At 46.0% G+C, this 25306-nt stretch overlaps 1 protein-coding gene across 3 annotated transcripts in view; it reads left to right on the top strand.

Moving 5' to 3' along the window:
• The first annotated feature begins 14791 nt into the window (after nt 1-14791).
• The window catches only part of notch1b (notch receptor 1b), a 122202-nt gene continuing 111687 nt past the window's right edge, over nt 14792-25306 (top strand). For all 3 annotated transcript variants that reach the window (XM_069889833.1, XM_069889823.1, XM_069889814.1), the window contains exons 1-2: nt 14792-15201; nt 23684-23765. In XM_069889833.1, coding sequence (XP_069745934.1) covers nt 15153-15201; nt 23684-23765 — 131 coding nt within the window. In that variant the 5' untranslated portion in view covers nt 14792-15152. The remainder of the gene's footprint in view (nt 15202-23683; nt 23766-25306) is intronic.

The raw sequence follows: 25306 nt of genomic DNA, 5'->3' as shown, positions 1-25306 counted from the left end.
TGCCCCTTAACTCTTAACTCATGACCTCTTGTTTCAATCTCTCTTACTCTCAATGCAAAAAGCCTATCCACATCAACTCTATCTATCCCTCTCTCCACCTACTACACTCCAAAGAATAAAGACCTAATTTGATCAATCTTTCTTTGTAATCTAGATTCTGAAACCCAGGTAACATTTTCATAAATCTTCTCTGCACTCTCTCTACCTTGTTGATATCCTTCCTATAATTTGGTGACCAGAACTGCACACAGTATTCTAAATTTTGCCTCACCAATGCCTTGAACAGTCTCAACATCACTTCCCAACTCCTGTAGTCTATGCATTGATTTATAAAGGCCAGCATACTAAAACCTTTCTTCACCACCCTATCCACATGAGATTCTACCTTCAGGGAATGATGAACTGTTATTCCTGATCTTTCTGCTCCACTGCATTCTTCAATGTCCTCCCATTTACTACATATGTCCTGTTTTGATTATTCCTACCAAAATAAAGCACTTCACACTTCTCAGCATTAAACGCCATCTGCCATCTTTTAGCCCACTCTTCTAAGCAGTCCAAATCCCTCTGCAATCTTTGAAAACCATCTTCATTGTCCACAATTCCACCTATTTTAGTATCATCTGCATATTTACTAATCCAATTTACCACCCCACCATCCAGATCATTACTGTATATGACAAACAGCAAAGGACCCAATACAGATCCCTGAGGCCTCCAACCTGACAAAGTTATCCACTATGACTCTCTAGCATCTCCCTTCCAGCCACTGTTGAATTAATTTGACTATCTAACGAATGAACTTTCCTAACTCACCTTCCATGCGGAACCTTATCAAAGGTCTTACTGATGTCCATATAGACAACATCCACTGCTCTACCCTCATCAACATTCCTAGTCACCTCCTCAAAAAATTCAACAAGATTGGTCAAACATGACCTTCCGCGCATAAATCCACATTGAGTGTTCCTTGATCAGACCCTGTCTCTCCAGATACTTATATAAACTATCTCTGAGAACATTTTCCATTAATTTACCTACTAGATGTCAAACTTAAAGGCCTATAATTGCTAGGCTTGCTCCTCGAACCCTCTTTAAACAAAGGAACCACATGAGCAACACGCCAATGCTCTGGCACTATACCCATCTCTAATGACATTTGAAAAACCACTGTCAGAGTTTCTGCTATTTCCTCACCAACTTCTTTCAAGGTCCTGGGGAAAATCCTGTCAGAGCCTGGAGACATCCACCTTAATTAATTGACATAAGGCAGGAGATGCAGGCATAGACTTCAGTGATAACGAGACTTAGATTAGACTTAGACTTAGATAACGAGACTAGATTTGAGGAGATGCGAAAGGACTTGCAGGGTGTGCATTGGGACAATTTGTTTTATGGGCAGGATGTAGTAGAGAGATGGAAGTCTTTTAAAGATCAGATTTTGAGAGTGCAAAAGCTTTATGTTCCTGTTAGGTTAAAAGGAGGGGCAAAAGGTTTGAGAGAGCCGTGGTTTTCAAGGAATATTGGAAACTTGGTTCGAAGAAAAAGGGAGGCGTACATTAGATATAAGAAGCATGGAGTTAAGGAGATGTTTGAAAGATACATTGAATGTAAGAGGAATCTTAAGAGAGGAATTAGGAAAGCTAAAAGAAGGTACGAGAAAACTATGGCAAGCAGGGTGAAAACTAATCCAAAAGAGTTCTACAAATATGTTAATGGTAAGAGGAAAGCTAGAGACAAAATTGGTCCCTTAGAAAATCAGAGTGGAAAACTGTGTGTGGAGCCTAGAGAAATGGGGGAGATATTGAACAGTTTCTTTTCTTCGGTATTCACTAAGGAGAAGGATATTGGGAGATGTGGGATAAAAAAAGAAAATTGGGTAAATATGGGGAATATAGAGATTACAAAAGGTGTAGTTTTAAGGCTTTTGAAGAATATAAAGGTGGATAAGTCTCCGGGACCAGACGGGATCTTCCCCAGGACATTGAGAGAAGTGAAGGAGGAAATAGCAGAGGCTCTGGCGGTAATTTTCCAAATGTCATTAGATATGGGGATAGTGCCGGAGGATTGGCGCATTGCGCATGTGGTTCCGTTATTTAAAAAGGGTTCAAGGAGGAAGCCTGGCAACTATCGGCCTGTAAGTTTGACGTCTGTGGTAGGTAAATTAATGGAGAAAATTCTTAGAGATAGTACTTATAAACATCTGGATAGACAGGGTCTGATCAGGAGCACTCAACATGGATTTGTGGGAGGAAGGTCATGTTTGACCAATCTGATTGAATTTTTTGAAGAGGTGACTAGGAATGTGGATGAGGGTAGCACAGTGGATGTTGTCTATATGGACTTCAGTAAGGCCTTCGATAAGGTACCACATGGAAGGTTAGTTAGGAAGGTGCAGTCTTTAGGTATAAATTTTAAGATAGTCAAATGGATTGAACATTGGCTGAAAGGGAGAGGCCAGAGAGTGGTAGTGGATAATTGTCTGTCAGGTTGGAGGCCGGTGACCAGTGGTGTGCCTCAAGGATCTGTATTGGGCCCATTGTTGTTCGTTATATACATTAATGATCTAGATGATGGGGTGGTGAATTGGATTAGTAAATATGCAGACGATACTAAGATAGGTGGAATAGTGGATAATGAAGAAGGTTTTCAAAGATTGCAGAGGGATTTGGGCTGCTTAGAAAAGTGGGCTGAAAAATGGCAGATGGAATTTAATGCTGATAAGTGTGAGGTGCTTCATTTTGGTAAGAAGAATCAGAATAGGACATATGTGGTAAATGGGAGAGCATTGAGGAATACAGAAGAGCAGAAAGATTTAGGAGTAACGGTACATCGTTCCCTGAAGGTAGAAACTCACGTGAATAGGGTGGTGAAGAAGGCTTTTAGTATGCTGGCCTTTATCAATCATTGCATGGAATATAGGAGTTGGGAAGTGATGTTGAGATTGTATAAGATGTTGGTGCGGCCTAATTTGGAGTTCTGTGTGCAGTTCTGGTCGCCTAATTATAGGAAGGATATAAACAGAGTGGAGAGAGTGCAGAGAAGGTTTACCAGAAATGTTGCCTGGGTTTAAGCATCTGGAGTATGGGGAGAGATTGGACAGATTGGGTCTTTATTCTTTGGAGCGTAGAAGGTTGAGAGGGGATTTGATAGAAGTATTTAAGATTATGAAAGGGATAGACAGAATGGATGTGGATAGACTATTTCCGTTAAGAGGAGGAAAGATTAAAACAAGAGGACATGAGTTAAGAATTAAGGGGCAGAGGTTTAGAGGTAACATGAGGGGGAACTTCTTTACTCAGAGTGGTAGCTGTGTGGAATCATCTTCCGGGAGAAATAGTGGCGGCGGAGTCAATTGTATTATTTAAGAAAAGGTTGGACAGGTATATGGATGAGAAGAAGATGGAGGGTTATGGGCATTGTGCAGGGAGGTGGGACTAGAAAGGGGTGTTTGGTTCGGTGCGGACTAGAAAGGGGTGTTTGGTTCGGTGCGGACTAGAAGGGCCTAATGGCCTGTTTCCGTGCTGTAATTGTTATGTTATATTTTTATATAACTTGCCTCAACCATCAAAGTAATTGCACGAGTCCAGCCTTGGCCCTCTACCATCTAGTCTCTTCCCTCCATTGGCAGGCCTCATGCCTCCCCCATCCCACCAGCCTCCCCCATCCCACCAGCCTCCCCCATCCCACCAGCCTCCCCCATCCCACCAGCCTCCCCCATCCCACCAGCCTCCCCCATCCCACCAGCCTCCCCCTCATTGCAACCATCTTCTGCCACCATGATGCCACAAGCCTCATTGCATACCCCTCCCTCCTTGCACCTCCATCAGCCTTCCCCATTCCATTCTTCTCCCTCTTATTGCCTGATATGCCACAGGCAAAGACCAGACTTGTATAATCCTACAGGCTTTTATTAACAGAAGAAGCCACTTCTATTGACCAGTGGGATAAGATGCACCTTCTGTTATACCAGTAGGGTGGAGCCAATCTACAGTCATAACCAATAGCAAGCAGTCAGCATATTACATCACTATATTGCCCTATACAGGTCTCCCCCTTCCACTGCCATCTTCCATCTCCAATGCTGAACCCCTCCTATATGCCAGCCCCTCAAGCAGGGCAGTCTCATCACGTATTGGAGTTGAGGATCCAGCTGATGAGAATGCCCAATGTAAAGTTTCATATTTGTTTATCACTGAAGTCATTCAGTTTACATTTTCTGTTGTGTGTTGAACTAAAGTTAATGAAGAGATGCCAAAAATGTGTTTATCAAAATGTTGACATTTTATTCCAGAAAGTTTTTGCACTACCTTTATTGACATTTTTTTGTCCATGTTGTACATGACGTTCCAACAGTTATTAAACAGATTTTATTTTAAAGTTCAGATTTTACAGTTGCACTAGGTTCCAAAACAAGCAATAAAGTTTAATTGATGTTTAATGGAAATGAGTCAGTTATTGTCTTCATCTCCACACAGGATCCTCATAATAGCCTAATGTATGGCCTGCAGGCCATGGCCTATGGCACCTCTGTAAGGAGCTCCTTCTGGAGGGAGATCAGATGCCTCACCCCTCCATTCTTCCAGGAAGTGCTCACAGAAATTACACAAGGCCCAGCAGGCAACAACAACCTCTGGCACAAAGGTGGTATTAATATCTATTCATTTGGACAGGCAGCTCCAGCAACATTTGAGATGGCCAAACGCATTTTCCACAACCATTCTAGCGAAGCTCAGGGTGAAGTTGAATGAGCATTTAAAAGTGATCAATGATGTGATGTTGCATGAACCCCTTCATCAGCCATTTTCCCAGTGGGTAGGCAGGGTCCCCGACCAAATGCGCAGGTATCTCCACACTATTCATATTTCTGGAGACCTGTGATACAACCAAATAGAGTGTGTGGGGGACTCCGCACACAGAGGGAACAGAGGCTGTGTCAACTCATCAATATCATGTGTCATGTTCAAAGCAAGGGTCCATCCAGCACTTTAGATGATAACATGTACATGTTCAAACATCATCATACACTGAGTCATATTCACCTACGTCACTGGGGAATAGACAACCACCTGCATCCTCAGCCATTCTGTCAATGGGAGAGTTGAGAAGAATGCGAGCATCATGGGTATGACCTGGCCAACCTACATATACATCTATGAAGCTGGAAACACAGAAGGTGAAAGCTAGAGCGACACAATGCTTATATTTTCAGGTGAGCAAAACTGATATTAATGGAAAGATCAACCTTACCAGCAGTTGTGGTCAACAGCAGCTTGCAGAAGAATGGAGTGCCATCCTTTTCAATTGTGTAGGATGCTGGATTATCCTGTGGGACAATGATGGGAATATGTGTGCCTTTGATGGCACCAGCACACATTGGATAACCAGCCCTTCTTTCAAATACCTCCATTGTCTCCAGAAGACGCTCCCTAGTTGGCAGCCCAATTGATATGAATTAACACCCTTTAAATTTTGTTTGGGACTAAAGGGTTTTTGTTAGCTCTAACACAGGAACACCAATGGAAAATTCACCAGATACTGGGAAATTCAAAATAATAGTTTTTATTAAACTATGAATAACATAACATTTCTTACTTATCTCTAAACTTACTTAACTCTAAACTTAACCTCACCATGAACAAATGTAAACGTGTGTGTGTGTGTGTGTGTGTGTGTGTGTGTGTGTGTGTGTGTGTGTGTGTGTGATGATTCAAAGTTCCACTCTGAAAAGTCGATCTTTAAAAGTTCAGCATCATTTTAGTCTTGCTTGAAGGTCTTAAATTCTCATTTCAGAAATAATTATGAAGTGTTTATAAACAGTATATCTTCAGGCCTCTTTTACTCATTATCTTCTTCCACAATGATGACACAAACCAGACAAGGGTTAAATGAAGTGGACACACGAAAATAGAGCCAGTAGAAATTTGTCCTCTTTTCCAAAGAGACAGCGAAATGGTCTTCCTTGTTTCAAAAGCCATTGATTCTGTGTTCCCCTTTTCCCAGGAGTAACACACAACAGCACCAATTCTGATTACTGTAACTCAACCCTATCTTTTCACAAGGTTTCAACCCCTGTGTCACAGGAGTTTTGACCTGTACTCTCCAAACTGAACTCGTCCAACTCAAAATTTCTGAATTTTATAATCTATTTATCCAAAACATATGTCCATCACATCATCACCAAGGTGAGTCCCAATTCTTGGAAACCACATGACCATCAATTTTATTTCTATCAAAATTCTGATCCTTTTTCAAAACCATTGCATATCCATAAGAACCTCTGACCTCATCTCTGTTCAAGAGGTTTAAGTAGCTTTGATTAAAAGCAGATGACTTCCTCAGCAGTTCTTGAATAATTAACACCCACTTGAAATCCATTAGCTCTGTCTGTCCAAGACATGTCGATTCTGAGAACGATCACGCTTCTCTCTGAGTACAATGATGTATATGTAAATGTGTTTAAAATGCTAATATGCTGCCTTTGTGCACCTGTAACCACCCAAAGTAACTTACTCAAAATACATCTATAATACTTTAACTCTACAATTTACTTTACTAAAACATTTTTATATATGCAAAATATAGTTTAACATTAAAGAGTAACATAAATCCATTATAAAATGAAATGTGGCAAGAGGTACTTTTTCACTGTGGCAGTAACTTGTCTCACCACCGTGAATACATTGGAGTTACCAACACCAAAAAGAACACTGATGAATCTCTCCAGGAGTGGCATACCACCACAAGGCTATTGAAAGTCTGACCCAGGGTTCCAGAGGACTTAGGCCGCAGAAGGATTTGGCCTTGTCCTCCACTGAGCTTGTCTATGGAGCTCCACTGACAGTCCTGGGAGAGTTTGTGCTCACAGTTCAAGGCCAGAAGGAACACCTACAGCCCTGCTAAAGCGACTTCGCGAGAAAGTGGGCACCTTGGTCCCATACCAACCTCATGCCACAGTCTAGCTCCATCCTACGTCCTGAAGGATCTCAAAGACTACAAATATATCGTCATAAGGAGAGGCATGCACCGGACAACCTTTCAGTGCCCATACAAGGGTCTATACAAGGTATTACGACACAATAGGATTAGATGCCTTTTGGACATTGGAGATAGGTAGGAAACATTCACGGTCGACCACCTCAAACCGACACACCTTGACCTTGACAAACCAGTAACTGTTCCAGCCCTGGGTGGAGAGGTCAGCCTCCTAAATGTACAAACTGTTTACAAACTGTGGACTTGGTACCTTTGAACACCAGTTCTGGGGGTGGAGGTCATGTAACGGGCTCCACTGATCTGCAAGTGAATCAGGCCAATGAGGAGCAGGCTCGCACTGGGCAGACCACAATGGTCCTGGTGGGAGGCACCAAAATGGATCATGGGAGTGGTGCTGATAAGCTTGCAGAGAGTTCCAGTAAAATCAGTTGGTTGTTTCAATTCACTCATGGCTTCTGTGTGTTTTTTTATTTTGTTCACTGCACAGCACATTGACCACAAAGGTTCCATTATTGAAACACAAAATACCACATTTCAAATGTCTTATTCCTAAGTTTTTTATGACAATTATTATGTCATATATATGGCAAAACAAGAAACCGAGATGAACAAAAAGTATCTTCAGAACACTAGAAATATTGGGGGATTAGGCCTACCTAATTTCTGTTTTTACCACTTGGCTATAAACATAAAAAATGTTATTTTTGTTGCATTGTGAAAAGACAGATGAATATCCTAATTGGATTGAGATGGAGTTGAAGTCCCTCAAGAAGTATCTCCCTGTGGGCTGTATTGAGGTCATCTTTACCCATCTCTATTCAGAAGAAAATAGATTGAAGATCTGGAATCAATTCAGATGTTTCAGACTTACAGAATTTATTGTTAAAAGTCCTACAATATCTAATTATTTATTTCAACCTGCTATTTTAGATGCCAGTTTTCAAAAATGGCATTTTTTAGGTATTAATATTTTAAAGATCTTTTTATACAACTGCATTTTACATCTCTTCAACAATTGGGGACGATATTTAACTGATCAAATAGACATTATTTCAGATACTATCAAATTTGACGTTTTGCTCGCTCTGAGCTTTAAACATTTCCTACTCTTCCTGACCCAAATGTTATCTATGAACTCTTCGAGTTACAATTTACTCATAAAGGCATGATACCTGCTTTATATTATAAACTATTGAATATGAAACAATTTCTTGAAGTGGAATTAAAACTGAATGGGAGAATGATCTGAATATTTCTTTCTCAGAAGAATGGAGTTCAGTTCTGGGCCTGATTAACGATTCATCATTGTGCACTGGACATAGACTTATTCAATTCAAAGTGCTACAGCGTGGTCATTTCTCCAAAGTCAAACTTGCTCAAATTTATTCAGATATTAGTTCACTTTGTGACCTATGTCAAATATTCGATGCCTCTGTTACATATGTTCTGGACTTTGCAAAAATATTGGACCGACATTTTTAGAACTTTTTCAACCCTATTTAGGATCACTTTAGATCCATGTCCGCTAATTGCACTATTTGGTTTTTCTAAAGATTTATTTTATCTTCTAATCAAAGACAGGTTATAGCATTCTCCACTTTATTAACTAGAAGAGCAATTCTGTTAAAATGGAAAGGTGAGTTCCCACCCATCAATGGCATTTAAATCAGGAGAAAATTAGGCATAATGTCACGAAAATCAAGGTTTCTTTTGATAAGACTTGGGGCCCATTTCTAGCTCACTCCCATCATCTGACTAATTAGGTGAGATGATGAATTTCACTGGCCATGCTGGTTTGGATCCCCTGAGGCCACTTCTTCAGATTTAACTCGACACACAATAATTTTAACCTTGATTGCTTTTTTTCTTTTCATTTTATTCTTACTTATCTCTTACAATATTGTATGTTTTATCATTTATTGGATTTAGAATTATGTCATATTGCTCCTGTACCATTTGTTATTATTTGTAAATCTGCAAAGGTTTCATTGCAATTGATTTAATGCTTTTTTGGGGTTTTTTTCCTGATAAAACAATAAAAATAATTTTAAAAGAAAGAATGTAACACATGCACGAAATTCTTTACCTTTGTCTACCATAAAGAAGACAGAGAGCCACCACTTTGTCCAGCACCCCTCACAAAATAAGACCTCAGCAAGAGATGAACTCAGAACTCCTGATTTATAAGGCCAGTGGTCTAACAACTGAACTATCTGAGCTATTGGAGCCTAGACTGGGCTTCGATGTTATGAAGACGAGAGGGCTTGAATTATAAGAAGAGCATGGATAGGCTGAGGTTAGGAGGTGTACAAATAGTGAGAGGTATAGATAAGATATATGGTCACTAACTTTTCCCCAGAGAGGGTGAAAAGAGAAAGATCTAAAAGGGACCAGGGAGCAACATTTTAACAGAGGGCATTGGGTATATGGAAGGAGTTGCCAGAGCAATGGCAGAGGTGGGTAAAATGACATGCATGACATTTAAAAGACATTTAGGCAGGTGCACACAAAGGGAAAGGTTAGAAGAATATGGGTCAGATGCAAGCAAATGCCTGTTCCCAAGACGAGGTCTTCCAGTTCAGATCTTCTGAAATGTCTGCCTTCCACAAATGTGGCTTCTCTTCCACCACCATCAACTCAGCCCTCACCCACATCTCCTCTATTTCCCACTCATCTGCCCTGGTCCCCTCTGCCTCCAGACACAACAAACACAGAAACCCCCTCGTCCTCACCCACCACCCTACCAGTCTCTGCATTCAGCACATCATCTGCCAGAATTTCTGGTACTTACTACAGGATCCCACCACTAGACACATCTTCCCCTCTTTGCCTTATGTAGGGACCGTTTCCTCTGTGACTCCCTCGTGCACTCATCCATCCCCACAAATCACTCCCCCCCGGCACCTTTCCATGTGGCCGCAGGAGGTGCCACACTTGGACCCATGCCTCCTCATTCACCACGGTCCAGGGCCCCACACAGGCCTTTCAAATGAAGCAACACTTCACTTGTACATCCAGAAGATTTATTTACTGCATCTAGTGCTCCCTTTGTGGTGTTCTCTACATCAGAGAGACTGGTAGCAGACTGGAAGGTCGCTTCACTGAGCACCTCCTCTCTATCTGCACTATTGACAGAATTCTGTGTCCCACTCCCACACTCGTATGTCTGACCATGGTCTAATGTACTATCCCACCAAGACCACCTGAAAATTGGAGGAACAACACCTGATTTTCCATCTGGCCACCCTCTAGCCAGATGGCATTAATGACTGTTCTGGTTTCTGCAAACCTGCTCTCCTTTTCTCCCTCTCCCCTTCCAGCTCTCCTCTCCCCTTACCTCTCCTTTCACCCAGCCATCCCTCCTCCCCTTGATCACTGCTGTCCCCTTCTCCCCCTACCGCCTCCTACCCTTGTGACCACTCCTTCCCCTTTTATTCTGACGCCTGCTGACATTTTTTCCAAACCTTGATGAAGGGCTCAAGCCCGAAACGCCGGTGATGCACAGTAAGGACACGGATCGACCTGCTCGAGTTTCTCCAGCATTTTGTGTTTTTACTTCAACCACGGTTCCCACAGATTTTCGTGATTTACTTCTTGCAAGCAGATGGCACCCACTCAGGTGGCTCACCTGGATGGCCGGAGAAAAGGGGTCCGGGGGTCTGTTTGCTCTGGCTCCTCGACACCCTCTAAGGCAGCCATTGAAGTTAGATCATGACAAGTCGCGCTTGGTTTCATTCAAACCCGTGTCCTTTTTAAAAATGACCACATAAACATTCTCATTTCAGGATTGGATCTTGGTCGTAGGATGAGAGCCCCGGCCACTGCCCCACCGCCCCGGCCACTGCCCCACCGCCCCGGCCACTGCCCCACAGCCGCCACCACCCTGCCGCTGCCTTTGGCTCACTGCACACAGGACCTCACCAAGTTCGACCAAGGACTTGCGGGAACTTAAATCCCCAGCCCTTCCGGCGGCCCACGCGTGGACACGAGAACCGGTTAAAACAAACGGGTCGGTCTCCCTCGGTTTCCGGATTCCCCGCCGGAATTGGATTACACAGGAGGGCGCGGCTGCTCCTTTCGCTCCCCCCCCCCCCCTCCGCCTCCGCTGGTGGCGTGGATCGTCTCCGGGCAGAGACTGGCCACCGAGGCGCTGCACAGAGCAACTCCCGCGGCTGGAGGAGCATCGGCGGGCCAGAACTTCTCCATATCCAGACCGGGGAGGTGTAGCACCGGGACCTCCCCCTGATGCTGGATGAGTCGAGGGATGATCGGGGTCGGTTGTGCCGGAGGTTTGGGAGAGATAAATAAAGGCGCTCCTTCACACCACTTTGGAGAGATTTTCGTGCAGCAGGGATTATTTTTTTAAACATCAGTCTCCGTGCAGGGGCGTTGAATCTCAGCCAACCCACGACTTGTGCCTCCCTGCATGGCTGAACAACTGCTTCGCGGGCAGTGTCAGGTTGCCTCCACGCTCGGGCGGGGCGCTGGGAAATGGCCAGCCCCATGAGGGAAAGTTGGACACCTCACAGTGGCGACAGGTTTCATTGACCCGGACCACGGCCACACGTCTCAGGAGCAAATCCCTCGCGGGGTTGGGACAGTCCACAAAAAGGGTAAATAAGCGACGAAGGACGGGGAAGAAACAAGGAAAAGGGTAGATGGATAAAAAGGAGAAAGAGAAAATAGCCACTTTCAGGTGGCCAAAATACCCCGACTGTCAAGCTGCCTATTCTACCCCAATGTGGCTGATGGGTGGCCACCTGAAAGTGGAGAACCTGGCCAGGAGGAGCACTTACCTCACCCTCCTCCTGTAGGTATATTCTCCGACTCCGAGCATCCCCCGTGGCACCTGAAAGCAGCAGTGGGACTATGGCCCACAGGAGCCGGCGTTCGCTCGGACATGGCTCCCCTTCAGCTGACCCATTCAGGTGACAGAGAGGTGTCTTCTCCGCGGCCACCTGAACGTCCCAGCTGCACTCCCCCCCAGCTGCGTCTCCTGGCACATTATCTGCGTCCGAAAGCGGCTAAGAAGAGACCCGAGGCCCTGATAGTTAGTGCTGTTTGGGTTATTTGAAGGCTGGTGTTGGCAAAACTACTTCCAACTCAAAGCCAGTTGCAACTCCCAGCAAACTTGGTGCTCTTTGACAGTGGGGCTGTTTTCTTATTTTATCAACTTGCTCTGGGTGAGGTACTTTCTATGAAATGGGTGGAAAGACAGCAGAAACTGTGTGGGAGAAGGGCTGTGGTGGCCAGTGCAAAGGTTAGAAAGGTGGGAGAATCTGAGAACGGGCAGATTTATTACTCACGTCGTCCAAGAGAGTTTAACAAGTGTGTGATTAGATATTTGTGCAAACCATCACGATTCTCATTGTAATGTTCTTATTTCGATATTTCTATAAGGAAGTTCTACAGCCTCATAAAGGAATGGTTTTAGGCCATCAGCTCGAGTCCATAGGTTTGAGCACATGGTCTAAGCTGAACTGCACCCTTGGGGCTGTGTTTCTGTAAAATTATTAAAGGCCCATCTCTTTGGATAAATTTGAGAAGAACAGGAGAATTATTCCTGATACATTGGGGATAATATTGGAATAAATGACACGAAATACAGAGTATCTCAAAACCGTCACATTGCTGTTTTAGGAGCTTGTACATTAATGGGTGACCGTGTTTCCTCTGTAGCAATATTTAAAATTTACCCTTGGCTCTAAAGCATTTTGCCATGCCCTGAAGTAATGAGAAGCACTATTTCTCCAATTCTGTAGTGTGATTCGTAAGGCCATAAGATATAGGAGCAGAAATAGGCTATTCAGCCCATTATTCAATCAAGTCAAGTTTATTGTCATCTGATTGTACAAGAACAACCCAATGAGGCAGCGTTCTCCAGTCCTCAGTGCGAAACACACAGACACACAACCAGACAGAACACACATACAGACAAACAAAACATATGCAGGACAAGAATTCATATACACAATAAATAAATGCTTTGTAAATATAATGGTCAATGTGAGCAGTTCCTTTGGTCCTTTGGTCATTCAACCATCTCACTGCCCATGGGAAGAAGCTGTTCCACAGCCTGATGGTGCTGGCTCTGATACTCCTCTATCTTACCCATGAGCTGATCCAATTTCCCATTCAGTCTCTCTGCCCGGCCTTCTCTCCATAACTTTTGATGCTCTGGCTAATGAAGTATCTTTCAATCTTTGCCTTAAATACACCCAATGACCTGGCATCCACAACTGCCTGTGGCTACAAATTCCACAGATTTTCTACCCTCTGGCTGAAGAAATTCCCATGCATCTCTACCCTATTCCTGTGAGTCAACATCTCCAAGGATCTATTCTGGAGCCTCCACATTGATGAAATCACAAAATGGCTATACTTTGTGAGGTGTCTGAGTTGTCACTGAAGACTCTCATAAATTTCTTCCACAGAGAGCATATGGGCTGGTTGCATCACTGTCAGGTACGGAGGCACCATCTCTCAGGACAGGAATAAATTCTGGAGGATTGTTAACTTGGCCTGAGACATCACAGGCACCAGACTTTGCTCCATCGAGGACATCTACATAAGGTGGTGTCTTAAAAAAGCAGCCTCTATCCTCAAAGACCCCCACCACTCACTTCACTCTGCTACCATGGGGGGAAAGATTCAGGAGCCTAAAGATGAGCACTTAGCAGCGCAAGGACAGCTTCTTCTGCGCTGCCATCAGATTCCTGAATAATCAATGAACTTACACTGCTTTACTTTTCATGCACGATTATTTTTATTTATAGTCATGTTGTACGATGGTTATAATATGAATGTTTGCGCTGTGATGCTGCAGGACACCCAATTCCATAACTAGTTCTGAATCGAAGTAGACACCCTTTAATCTTGAAGTTGTGTCCTCTTGTCCTGACTCTCCCACCATAGGAAACAACTTTTCAACACCTACTCTGCCACGCCTTTCAACATTCAAAATGAGCCAATTTAAAGCAGGGAAAAATAGTGATTAAATGAGAGTGAGATCGAATCAGTTACTCAGACTAACTACGGAACTGCCTTTTGTAATCCATTTTCATCTTCATTTTTCTTCTTACCTTTTCATCAAGTCTGGGAACAGGAAGGGCGACTCGAAGATTACGCAAGGGAGTAATTACACTCTCCTGGCTGCAGAGGCGCCACCTCTCCGCTGGGGAATTGCGCTGTGACATATTTACATTGCAAGTTGCCATTATAACCTGTAGACTTTATAAAAGGATTATTTAAAAAATAAGGCCAAAAAGATAGGTCATTAAACACAGGATCGTCAACGTGAATTCAGAGCATATGCATATTTTCATTATTAAATAGGCAGTAGGTATTTGGGATTTAGGGCAAAAAAATAATAAACATTCCCAGCGAGGTCATATATCTAAATTTCTTCTGTAAATTTTTACCTCCCAGTTCTGAATAACTGTGTGTCAAAATTAAATAAATGATTTCAAGGGTCCAATAAATGCTGTTTAAACGCGTTCTCTTCTTTCCAATTTAAAAGTTGAGTTTGCCCTTTAGGAAAGAGTTCGAGTCCCAGTGTTAGGGTCCACCGTGGTTGTGGTGGGTGGGGTGAATGGGTGAGATGGTTCCCAGTTGAGAGTGGGTCGTGCTGACCTGCCCTGCACCCTCCGACTGCCCATCCCCAAGGAGGACAAGCGAGGAGAAAAGACGAAGATTTCTTCGCAGCTTTATGCAAATATAGAGCGAGTCTCCGCCCACCGCGGGGCGGGTTGGGGGGGGGGGGGGGAGGGAGAGAAACTCTTCCTTTCCACTTCAGTTCAGCTTCCAACGCTTTGGGGAGACGGGCTGAGGAACGAGAGCCAAGAGCAGACGGCGAGCAACAGGTTACCGAGAAAGAAGTTCAAGAGCCGTGAGGGGATCTATAATCTGGCGACGACACCCTGAGAAGACCTGTGATTTCAAGTCCCCTCGCCGCCGTTAATCAACCCCACTCTTGCCCAGGATTACTTTTATTTAAACTAAAGAAAGGATATTTCATTTGCCTACAACTTTAGTTTCTTCAACCCCCCGCCCCCCTCCCCAACCGGGGACCCCCTGTGGATTTATTGAAGAGGTCATTGGCAGGATAACACAAGAACTGAAGGAGAAGGAATCTCTCTTGAATCTCGACTGGAGGAATGTTCGTGCTGACCTTGTGTCTAATGTCACTGCCCGCCCTGGTACCAGGTGGGTGTCCGGATCAATCGGGTCTCCCGGAATATTCTTCTCAAAGCCGGAGCTGAAAGTATCGGGGGGGGGGGGGAGGGGAAGGGAGGCAAAAGTTGCATTGTTTTGCAGAAGGAAATTACCGGCTTCAGTTCATGCGAGATGGGTTCGGGCAAGTTTTGAGCTTCTTGCACTTGTTGCTTCCCGGGAACAGAGGCAGTGGGAAGACGAATGTTGCCCAGGCAGATTCTACTATGGATGGCTTTCACTGCAGCAGCGGATCTCAGTCTGACCCTCTTCCATTTCCCAGGGAACACAGTTCTCACTATTCGGATTACCCCCTTGTCCAATATCTGCTGTGTGGCCCATTGCATTATGTGTGTGGTGGGGTGGGGGGGGGGTGGCATGTGAGTGTGTGCATCTTTGTGAGTGTGTGCCTCGGTGTTTTTGTGTATGAGTGTGTTTGAATGTGAGTATCTGTGTGTTTGAGTGAGAGTGTATGTTTGTGTGTGTGTTGGGGGGGTTGAGAGAGGTGGGGGCGAGGACGTTGCTTTCCTGGACCTATGACGGAAACTTTTGGGGTGCACGATGGAGAGAGATGGAGATAGAGATGTGGGGAGAGGGAAGAGATTGGGGAGAGAGGGTGTGATGAGAGGGGGGGGGGGGGAACCATGAAGAGAAAGATTTTGGGCCCTCCCACATGAAGCTGCTTCTTTGAGGTTATCGGGTGGTCTCGCGTTCTGATTCAGGGAGGGGACTGGACAGTTTAAATCTCTTTCAGTCCCACCCATTCCGGGAGCCATCCGCTCCCTTTCCTTCGGGAGAGCACCAGCCCGTCAACTCCACCTAAAATCCCCAAACACCGGTTTGAATCTTATCTCATTCCCAGAGAAAAGTAAGGTAGAGAGGCAGCCCAACCCTGGGAGAGATGCCCACCCAGACTCCGAGCAAATCCCCGTTTCCCGGTCGAATTCCTACTTCCATCGCCGACTGAGCAATCCCACCCTGTAGCGAGAGACCCCAAGGGGCGGCCTCCCCACTCTGCATTGCTGGAGCTCGCATAGAGCAGCCAGCCCCACGAGCGCTGCTCTACCACGGGAACCGCTCCCGGGCCCCGACCCCTCGGGTATACCTTGACCGTAACTCTCTGCTGCGTCAGTAAGCCCCCTCCCCCCACCCGGCAGCCCAATCTCCAGGCAGGGCATAATCCCAGACCCCCTCCCCCCCCCCCCCATTAATTCACCGGAAACATCCTCTCCAAGGACTGATGATGAATTAGAAGGTCCCAAGGTCATCGCCAATTGAACCACCGAGATCATCTCAGCTCTGCTGTCCCTGATCCAGGCCCGTGCGAAGGGTTCTTGAGGCTGACTCGGCCCCTGATCTTCGACGCCTTCAGCTCAGGAATTCCCCGGACCGCTCCGTTTCCTCCCCTCGCTTTGATTTCCCCGAATAAAAGCAGAAAAATACTCAGTGGGTCGGACAGCATCAGTGAAGGGAGCGGGGACCTTGAACACAAGCAGGAGCGGGTTGAGTTCACCCAGTATTTTGGAAAGCCTGGTTCCAGATGCCCGACATGTGCAGCTTTCTGACTGCGACTCTTCCAGCGCCTGGACACCTTCACTCAGTCATGTCAGACGCTGCAATGGTCCGCAGTTCTGCAACTTCTACATAAGAGGGCAAGGGTGAGCGCGGCGCGATGCCTGCAGTCACTCGGTGGGACATTCACCCCGTCCATGCGGGACTCCCCCCCCCCCAGGGGTCTCGCTTTCCCCCAATGGCTTCCCCCCACCCCCGACATGCGGGTGGATGGATGTTAAGGGCCCCACGGGTCTCACTGGCCATGTTGGCCAAGAAAATGCTGGCCCGAGCCCGGAGCCCCTCAGTGATGGTTGCCCTGGGCCCCCTTATCGTCGCCCTGGCCCACCTTATCGTTGGCCTGGGTTATCGTCACCCTGGGCCCCATTATTGTCACCCTGGCCCCCTTTCCGTCAGCCTGGGTTATCTTCACCCCGGGCTCTGTTATTGTCACCCTGGTCCCCCTTATCGTCACCCTGAGTTATTGTCACCCTGCACCCCGTTACTGATATCCTTGGTCATTGGCCTGGGCCCCTTTATTGTCAGCCTGGGTTATCGTCACCCTGGGCTCCGTTATCGTCACCCTGGGCTCCGTTATCGTCACCCTGGGCTCCGTTATCGTCACCCTGGGCTCCGTTATCGTCACCCTGGGCTCCGTTATCGTCACCCTGGGTTATCGTCACCCTGTGCCCCGTTACTGATGCCCTGGGCTCCCTTATCGTATCCCTGGGCCCCATTATTTTTTTCCCTGGACCTCCTTATTGTCAGAGTTCTGGCCAAACCCTCTTCCATCCAGCTGTGTCACCACACCGCCCCCCCCCCCCACCCATTTCACTGTCCGGCTGTGTCCAACATCCCCCTCACCCACCAATTTGCTTTGTTCGCTGTGTATAGTTTTTGTTGTAACCTCCGATGGTCACGAGGGCAACAGGCCACACGTCTTGGTGTTTGACCCTCCAAGGTAAACTCACGGTTATCTGCCACCACTGCCAGCCCATGTTGGCAACACACTCTCAATCAAAAGGTGTTTTGGCATTTTTCCTTGTGCTTTGACGAGAGCATTTCATCAGCATATTGTTCTGTGAATTTTCAGCTGCTGGTCTCTTCGCCAACTCTTACCTCTCAGTTGTTGCGGGAGATTTGCAACATGCTGTGCAATCACGTGGGTCTACCAGTGGCCTCCCATTTTAATTCCCCATCCCATTCCCTTGCTGACATGTCTGTCCGTGGCTTCATGATCTGCAAGATGGAGACCTCCTGCAAATTGGAGGAACAGCACCTCATTTTCCATCTCCAACCGGATGGTATTAACATCGACCATCAGTTTCTGTTGAACTCCCTCCTCCTTTCTTCTTACCCCTGTCCCCTTTCCCTGGCGCGCTCTCTCTCTCTCTCTCTCTCCCTCTCTCCCTCTCTCTCTCTCTCTCTCTCTCTCTCTCCCTCTCCCTCCTCCATTTTCCTTCCACCTTCTTTCAAGGAGCCAAAATCAGTTCTCACCTCTCATCTCTTTGGCTGGTCTGGACTCCCCCCTCCCCCTGCCAGTCTTTAATCTTTACTCTGATGCCTTCCTGTCCTTATACCTTGGGCATTGTTGGCGTAGAGGTTAACACAACGCCATTACAACACCAATTATTGTGCTCAGGTTCGAATGCCGCTCTGTCTGTAAGGAGTTTGTATGTTCTCTTTGTGCTTTACCCAGGCGCTCCGGTTTCCTCCCACCATTCGAAATGACTCAAGGGTGTAGGTTAATTGGGCGGCACGAACTTGTGGGCCAAAATGACCTGTTACTGGATGTCTAAATTATAAAAATAAAATTGAGGAAAGACTCAGGCCTGAAACGCCAGTGACATATCATTACCTCCTAAGGATGCTGTGAGTCTAGCTGAGTTCCTCCAGCGTTTCTGGGTGTTTTTGCATTGAACAGTGCAGCTCAGCCCAGACCCATGACATTGTGCTGACCCACGTAAACATAGTCATCTCAACCCAAAAGCCCAAATTGTTTTCTCCTTCATTAAGCCTCCTGTTTAATGGTTGACAGAGGTGTCACAAATAGCGGTAACACCTCTCTCTGGCCCGGTCATGACCAGTACTGATTGTTTATTTTTTTGCTGCATTACTCCAAGGACTCAGGTTCTATCAGCCAGGTAGCAGAAGGGTTCTACTTAGCCTCAGTGCCCTTGGTTTGGAGAGAGAACAAAGGGCCACAATTTAATCACAATATAGCGACAGTGGGTTGAAAATTAACCTTGTATCTGACTAACTGTGAATTCTTCAGCGTTTCTCTGAGTATCCGTCCCTGCCTGCCCACTGTACCCCTCTCTCTCTCTCTCTCTCTCTCTCTCTCTCACTCTCACTCTCACTCTCACTCTCACTCTCACTCTCACTCTCTCGCTCTCTCTCTGAGTATCTGTACCTGCCTGCCCCCTGTACCTGTCTGTCTGTCTGTCTCTCTCTCTCTGTATCTGTCCCTGCCTGCCCTTGGTGTCTCTCTCTCTCTCTCTCTCTTTCTCTCTCTCTCTCTCTCTCTCTCTGAGTATCCGTTCCTGCCTGCCCTCGGTATCTGTCTGTCTCTCTCTCTCTAGGCTTTTTCAGGTGCTTTTTCAGGTGCATTCTACACTAGTAATGCGCCTGAAGAAGCAGAAGCGGCCCTTTAAATTGCCGTTCAGGTGGCAGCATTTAAAGCGCAATGCTGGCCACCTGAAAGGACACAGCTGCACAGGATGTGGCTCTGAGCACACTCGGGCTCCTGCCCAGTGTCAGCTGTGATCAGCAGCCTGACCCTTTAACATCCGCTTTCAGCCAGCTGCATTCAGGTAGCTGGGGGAGCCACTGAGCTGAACTGATTATCCCTCTCGGAGGAGGGTTACGTAGCTCGCCTCAAGAGTGCCTCCTGCACATTCAGGTGGCCTCAAAACAGCTGCATATTGGCTAAACATGCAGCTTTACATGTGGGGCAATTGGCCTAAAAGTGCCTATTCTCTCTTTCTCTCTGAGTAACCATGTCTGTCTGTCTGTCCGTCTGTATCTCTCTCTCTCTCTCTCTCTCTCTCTCTCTCTCTGTATCTGTCCCTGCCTGCCCTTGGTATCTCTTTCTCTCTCTGAGTATCCGTTCCTGCCTGCCCTCGGTATCTGTCCATCTCTATCTCTCTCTCTCTCTGAGTGAACATGTCCTTCCCTCTATCTCTCTCTGTCTGTTTCTTTCTGTATCTGTTCCTACCTGCCCTCTCTCTGTCTATCTGTTCCTGCCTGCCCCCTCTCTCTCTCTCTCTCTCTCTCTCTCTCTCTCTCTCTCTCTCCCTCTCTCTCTCTGAGTAACCATGACTTAAATGTTTTAATTGTTGCCTGGACTTCAGGAACTGAGTTACAGGGAAAGGTTAAACAGATTAGGACTTTATTTCCTGGAGCGTGGAAGAATGAGAGGAGATTTGATAGAGGTATTTAAAATGATGAGGGGTGTAGATAGAGTAAATGTAGATAGGCTTTTTCTACTGAGGGACCCAAAATGGGTTATGGTTGAAAGGGGAAAAGTTAAGAGGGAACATTAAGGGAAACTTCTTCACACAGAGTGTGGTGGGGGTTGTGGAACAAGCTGCCAGCTAAGGTGATGAATGCAGGCTCAATTTTAGCATTTAAGAATAATTTGGTCAGGTACATGGATCGGAGAGGTATGGAGGGCTATGGATTGGGTACAGGTCAGTAAGATTCAGCAGAAAAATAGTTTGGCACAGACTAGAATGGCTGAAGGGCCTGTTTCAGTGCAGTAATGTTCTATATCCTTGTCTCTCTCTCTCTGAGTAACCATGTCCTTCTGTCTGTCTGTCTGTCGGTCTCTCTCTCTCTCCCCCCCTCTCTCTGAGTAACCATCCTTCTCTCTCTCTCTCTCCTCTCTCTCTCTCTCTCCATTAATGTCTCTGTAACTGCCTGTTCTGTGTGTATATCTACATGACTGGCAAATGAAAAGCTTGGTCAACCAGGAATTGGGAAATAGCAAGAAACAGATGATAGGTGAGCCATTGGTTATGGGTGTGAGGTCTGGAATGGGAGATGGAAGGTATGTGGAGATGAGGAATAGGAAATGAGACATGGTGGAGTGCAAAGAGCTTTCCACTCACCTTTCCACTTACCGTCTTACAGTCTGTGCAAGTTGCTGGTATTTAGTAATGGACATATCTTCATCATTTGCCATTGGAGGTTTATTATAAATGAGATCAGGCTCCACAAATAGTGATAGCTCCATAATCCCAAGAAAATCAAAGATTCTTTCACCAAGGTGGTTTGCAATTGATTGAGAGCCTTGGATGGTCTGAGTACTTTCATCTTGAGCTGGAATTAGAAATGCACATCCCTTTGCAAGAGAATAAAGAGAAGGAATAAAAGGCTGGTGAGAAGATACTTCTTGTTCACCTCTTCTGGGGATATGGGCCATGATTGCAAAGCTAACATAGTCCAGTGGCCTCAAGGAGGAGGAGGTTGGCTGGAGCCTGGAATCAGTGGCAGAGACCTGGTCTCTCAACCTCAGGGAATGTTTGTTTGGAGCCTTGAAAAATCTGCTGGTAAAAGTAAACAATTGTTATTTAAACTCAAGTGGCTCACTAAGATCCTGTTGGGAAGGAAAGCTGCCATCCTACAAACCTACATGAGGCTCCAGTCCCACACCAAGGTGGTTGACCCTCACTGGGGTACAGGGTCCCCACACACTGACCCTCACTGGGGTACAAGGTCCACACACACTGACCCTCACTGGGGTACAGGGACCCCACACACTGACCCTCACTGGGGTACAGGCTCTACACACACTGACCCTCACTGGGGTACAGGTTCCACACACACTGACCCTCACTGACTGCATTGTACCAAACCTCATACCAGTGGTTCAGGAAAATGACTCACTACCATCATCCAGGGCAGCCTGGAATGCCATTGAATATCCGCCCACACCCCAAGATGGAGTTGAGACGATCTTGCCCACGTTGTGAAGAATTTGGGGGATTCTAAATCTAATCTGTACAAGTAGTAGAGTTACAGAGAGATGCAACTCAGACAGAGGCTATTGCTCACTTGGTCATGAAGCAGTCATTTTACACGAATACTATCACCGCGTTTATTCTTGATGTGCTCCTGTCAGCTCTGTCCCATTCCTATGCACCAGGAGCAATTACCCACTATCTCTGACATTTTGGGATGTGGGAGAAATGGGAGCAGTGCGGATGCTAAACGGTTACAAGAAAAATGTGACCACCTTAGGTCAGAATTGTACCCTCCACTCACCAAATCCTTTCTTCCACACATGAAATATATTAAATGTTGTTTCTCATTCCAGTCTGGCACGTTCCAAAAAATAGAAGCATCTGCTTCCCCATCGAAAACTTCAAGACCACTAGCAGGTCACTCTGCAGCTTTCTCTTTTTATCTTTGAGGTGTGGAAAGATTCCCTCAGTAATGGCAATGCAACAGGAGAGATTCCTCTTCTGACCCCATTGGATTCACTGGCAACTTTTGCCAAAGAGTAGAAACAGGGAAAACTAGCAAGATGCAATGATATGTGAGCAGGAGGTGCCAATACCTTCCCTGGGGTGACAGGCTCTGTGGCTGTTATGCCTGAGACCTGCCTCTATTTCAAGTGGCCAAATCTTCTGTGGTTGACACACGCCATCATGAGGCTAGTTCTGCCTGTGACTGGCGACGCTGAGAGATACCAGCCACAGGGAGACCTGTGCCAAGACCACAGAGAGTCGAAAACTACTGAGCAGCAGCACAGGGTGTGTGGCAAAGAGCGACTCTCCCTCTCCCACTTGCTCTGTCTTTGTTGGGAACACACAGGCCTGCTCCACAGCTGTTGCTGGTTCCCACGCATAGGGCATACACTGTTACTGAACTTCCAGCTCCACAAGGAACTGTAGCAAGTACTTCACACACCGACTGCCCAGCGAAGGTGCCTACCACAGAAAAAGACATAGACGACTAAGGGTCTTCAGCAGATTCTGCCATTGCTAGGGGCACCCCCCTTGTTGTGGAATAGACAATATGTTTATTAGAATGCGTAGTCTAAAGGTTCCAACAAAAGCAAGATAGATGTCACCCCCTCCTACTTCTCCCATCACCTGACCACCACCCTCCCTACATGCACACACATTTCCATCCCGCTCCCGAGTTCAAAACGGGGATCAACAGGAATATCTGTGGCAGTGATTCAGTGTGTGTGGGACCAGTACCCCAGTGAGGGTCAGTGTGTGTGGAAGCTGTACCCCACTGAGCGTCAGTGTGTCTGGACCCTGTATCCCAGTATCCCAGTGAGGGTCAGTGTGTGTGAACCCTGTACCCCAGTGTGGGTCAGTGTGTGTGGAAGCTGTACCCCAGTGAGGGTCAGTGTGTGTGGACCCTGTACCCCAGTGAGGGACAGTGTGTGGGGTCCCTGTACCCCAGTGAGGGTCAGTGTGTGGAACCTGTACCCCAGTGAGGGTCAGTGTGTGGAACCTGTACCCCAGTGAGGGTCAGTGTGTGGAACCTGTACCCCAGTGAGGGTCAGTGTGTGTGGAACCTGTACCCCAGTGAGGGTCAGTGTGTGTGGAACCTGTACCCCAGTGAGGGTCAGTGTGTGTGGAACCTGTACCCAGTACCCAGTGAGAGTCAGTGTACTTTTGTAATAATTAATTATGAGTTGCACATTCTTCAACTCAACTGAAAGTTGATTTTTTTCCCCAGAGTTCAGACTCATAAAATAAACACTTTAATGTACAATTACCATCATCTGGAGATTTTTTGTTTCAAAGTTCAATACAACTGTTTAAGTTCGGAATAAAGTAGGTGACAAATAATCAGTGGTTTAGTCTATCAAGCAGGAACATTATTTAGTCCAAAAGTCATTACTTATAAAGTGCTAATTAATGCACTGACTCTTTCTCTCTCTATCTTTTCTCTTCCTCAGGTTTGAGTTGCTACATCCAATCGGAATATTGCTCAAATGGTGGCAGATGTAGCCGGAATCCAAATGGTACTGAGGTTTGTCTGTGAGTATAATTGCACCCTATCTGTATTGATTGACTCCTGTTAAGTCTGGATTTGCATCTTTCTCTTTCCACTTCTCTTCTCCTTTCTTCTTACTCTAATCCGCATGCTTTTCTTCGTACTCCCCACCTTCTACCTTCATCCCTTTCCTTTCTTCTGCCTCCTCCATTTCTTATTCATTTTTCCCGGAAGAACACAAAGGGAAGATTCACCTTTCCTTAATTTGCCTCACTTCCACCTTCAGACTAATTCAGAGCTGTTACTTTGCGGTTGGTGTTTAATTATTTTTTCACCTGGAGCATTCGTCCAGTATTGACATTCAACCTCAACTGATGAAGTTGCCAACCGATCTGTCTCACTTTGTGTGTAAAGAAATGTCTGCCCTGAGTAGCTCGCCCGTTATTTGGAGGTGGACACGAAGGTCTGAGTGCTCCAGTCATGGGTGGCATCATTCTTGCATCCACCATATCACACCCTGCAGGACTTCTGTCCTTCAATGAGATCACTTCTCATTCTTCGAAATTTGAGAGGACATTGGTGCAATGTGCTTAATCCCTCCAAGTAGGCAATTGCCTATCTCAGGTTGGGAGGTTGGGAATGCTGAATAAATGGTGCACGGAATTTGGCAGTTGAAGTGCAGTGTTAGTGAGTTCTCATGTTAGGTGGAAGATTACAGCATTAAGTGGGTGCCGTGTTGAGTCGGTGGGCGATGTTAGGTCTGCTTTGTTCATGAATGAGTGAGACAAACACCAGACTGAGTCGAAATCAGGGTTCTTTGTTCTTTATTACCGGATTGTAACACTTGCGACTAACAATGTTAGTCGGAGAATGCATTCTGCCGTTATCAGCAAAATGGTGATTTTTTATACCCTTGGATACATGCTTAGAACATCATCATATCATTACTTGTCCAATGACTAAAACTGTTGCTATCCTTTCCCTGCTAGCTTCCTGCCTCTCAATCCATCAATGTCTCTCTTATCTTGTAAGTACAAGGATGCATTCACATCTTGTTACAGCCCTGTACAGGGTAACTCCTTACACATTCCCATCTCATGATGTTTTACCTTACAGCGACGGTGTTGTTTGGCTCCACTATTGGTTAGCTGCAGTGCAGGATAAGTGCGTTTGTTTGTTGGGTAGGTACTGATGTTTGGAGAGAGGATGTTTTCCAGGAAATAATTATGATTGCTAAGATGAGTTCCTAACTTTGTGACATCCATAGAATGGGTGAGAAGAGGGAGTTTTCTATTAATGAATACAGTTCTACAGTAATTTTCCTGACAAGAATTTCCTAAGTTCTTTGGATCTTTGGGAATAGGTTTGAAATTTAGCCTCTGTTTTTAGATAAGCAATCATACCAGTCAGTTTTGCAACAGCAAACTCCCACAAGTAGAAAAGAATCTCTTCCCAGAAGTATCCTCAAAGACCCCCACCACCCAGGCCATGCCCTCTTCACTCTGCTACCATTGGGAAGAAGGTGCAGAAGCCTAAAGACGAGCGCTCAGCGGCACAAGGACAGCTTCGTCCCTGCTGCCATCTG

The sequence above is a fragment of the Narcine bancroftii genome, chromosome 1, assembly GCF_036971445.1.
Source record: "Narcine bancroftii isolate sNarBan1 chromosome 1, sNarBan1.hap1, whole genome shotgun sequence".
In the NCBI taxonomy this organism is placed as follows: Eukaryota; Metazoa; Chordata; class Chondrichthyes; order Torpediniformes; family Narcinidae; genus Narcine; species Narcine bancroftii.
The sequence above is the reverse complement of the archived record's forward strand: the minus strand, read 5'-3'. Positions and strand labels throughout refer to the sequence as shown.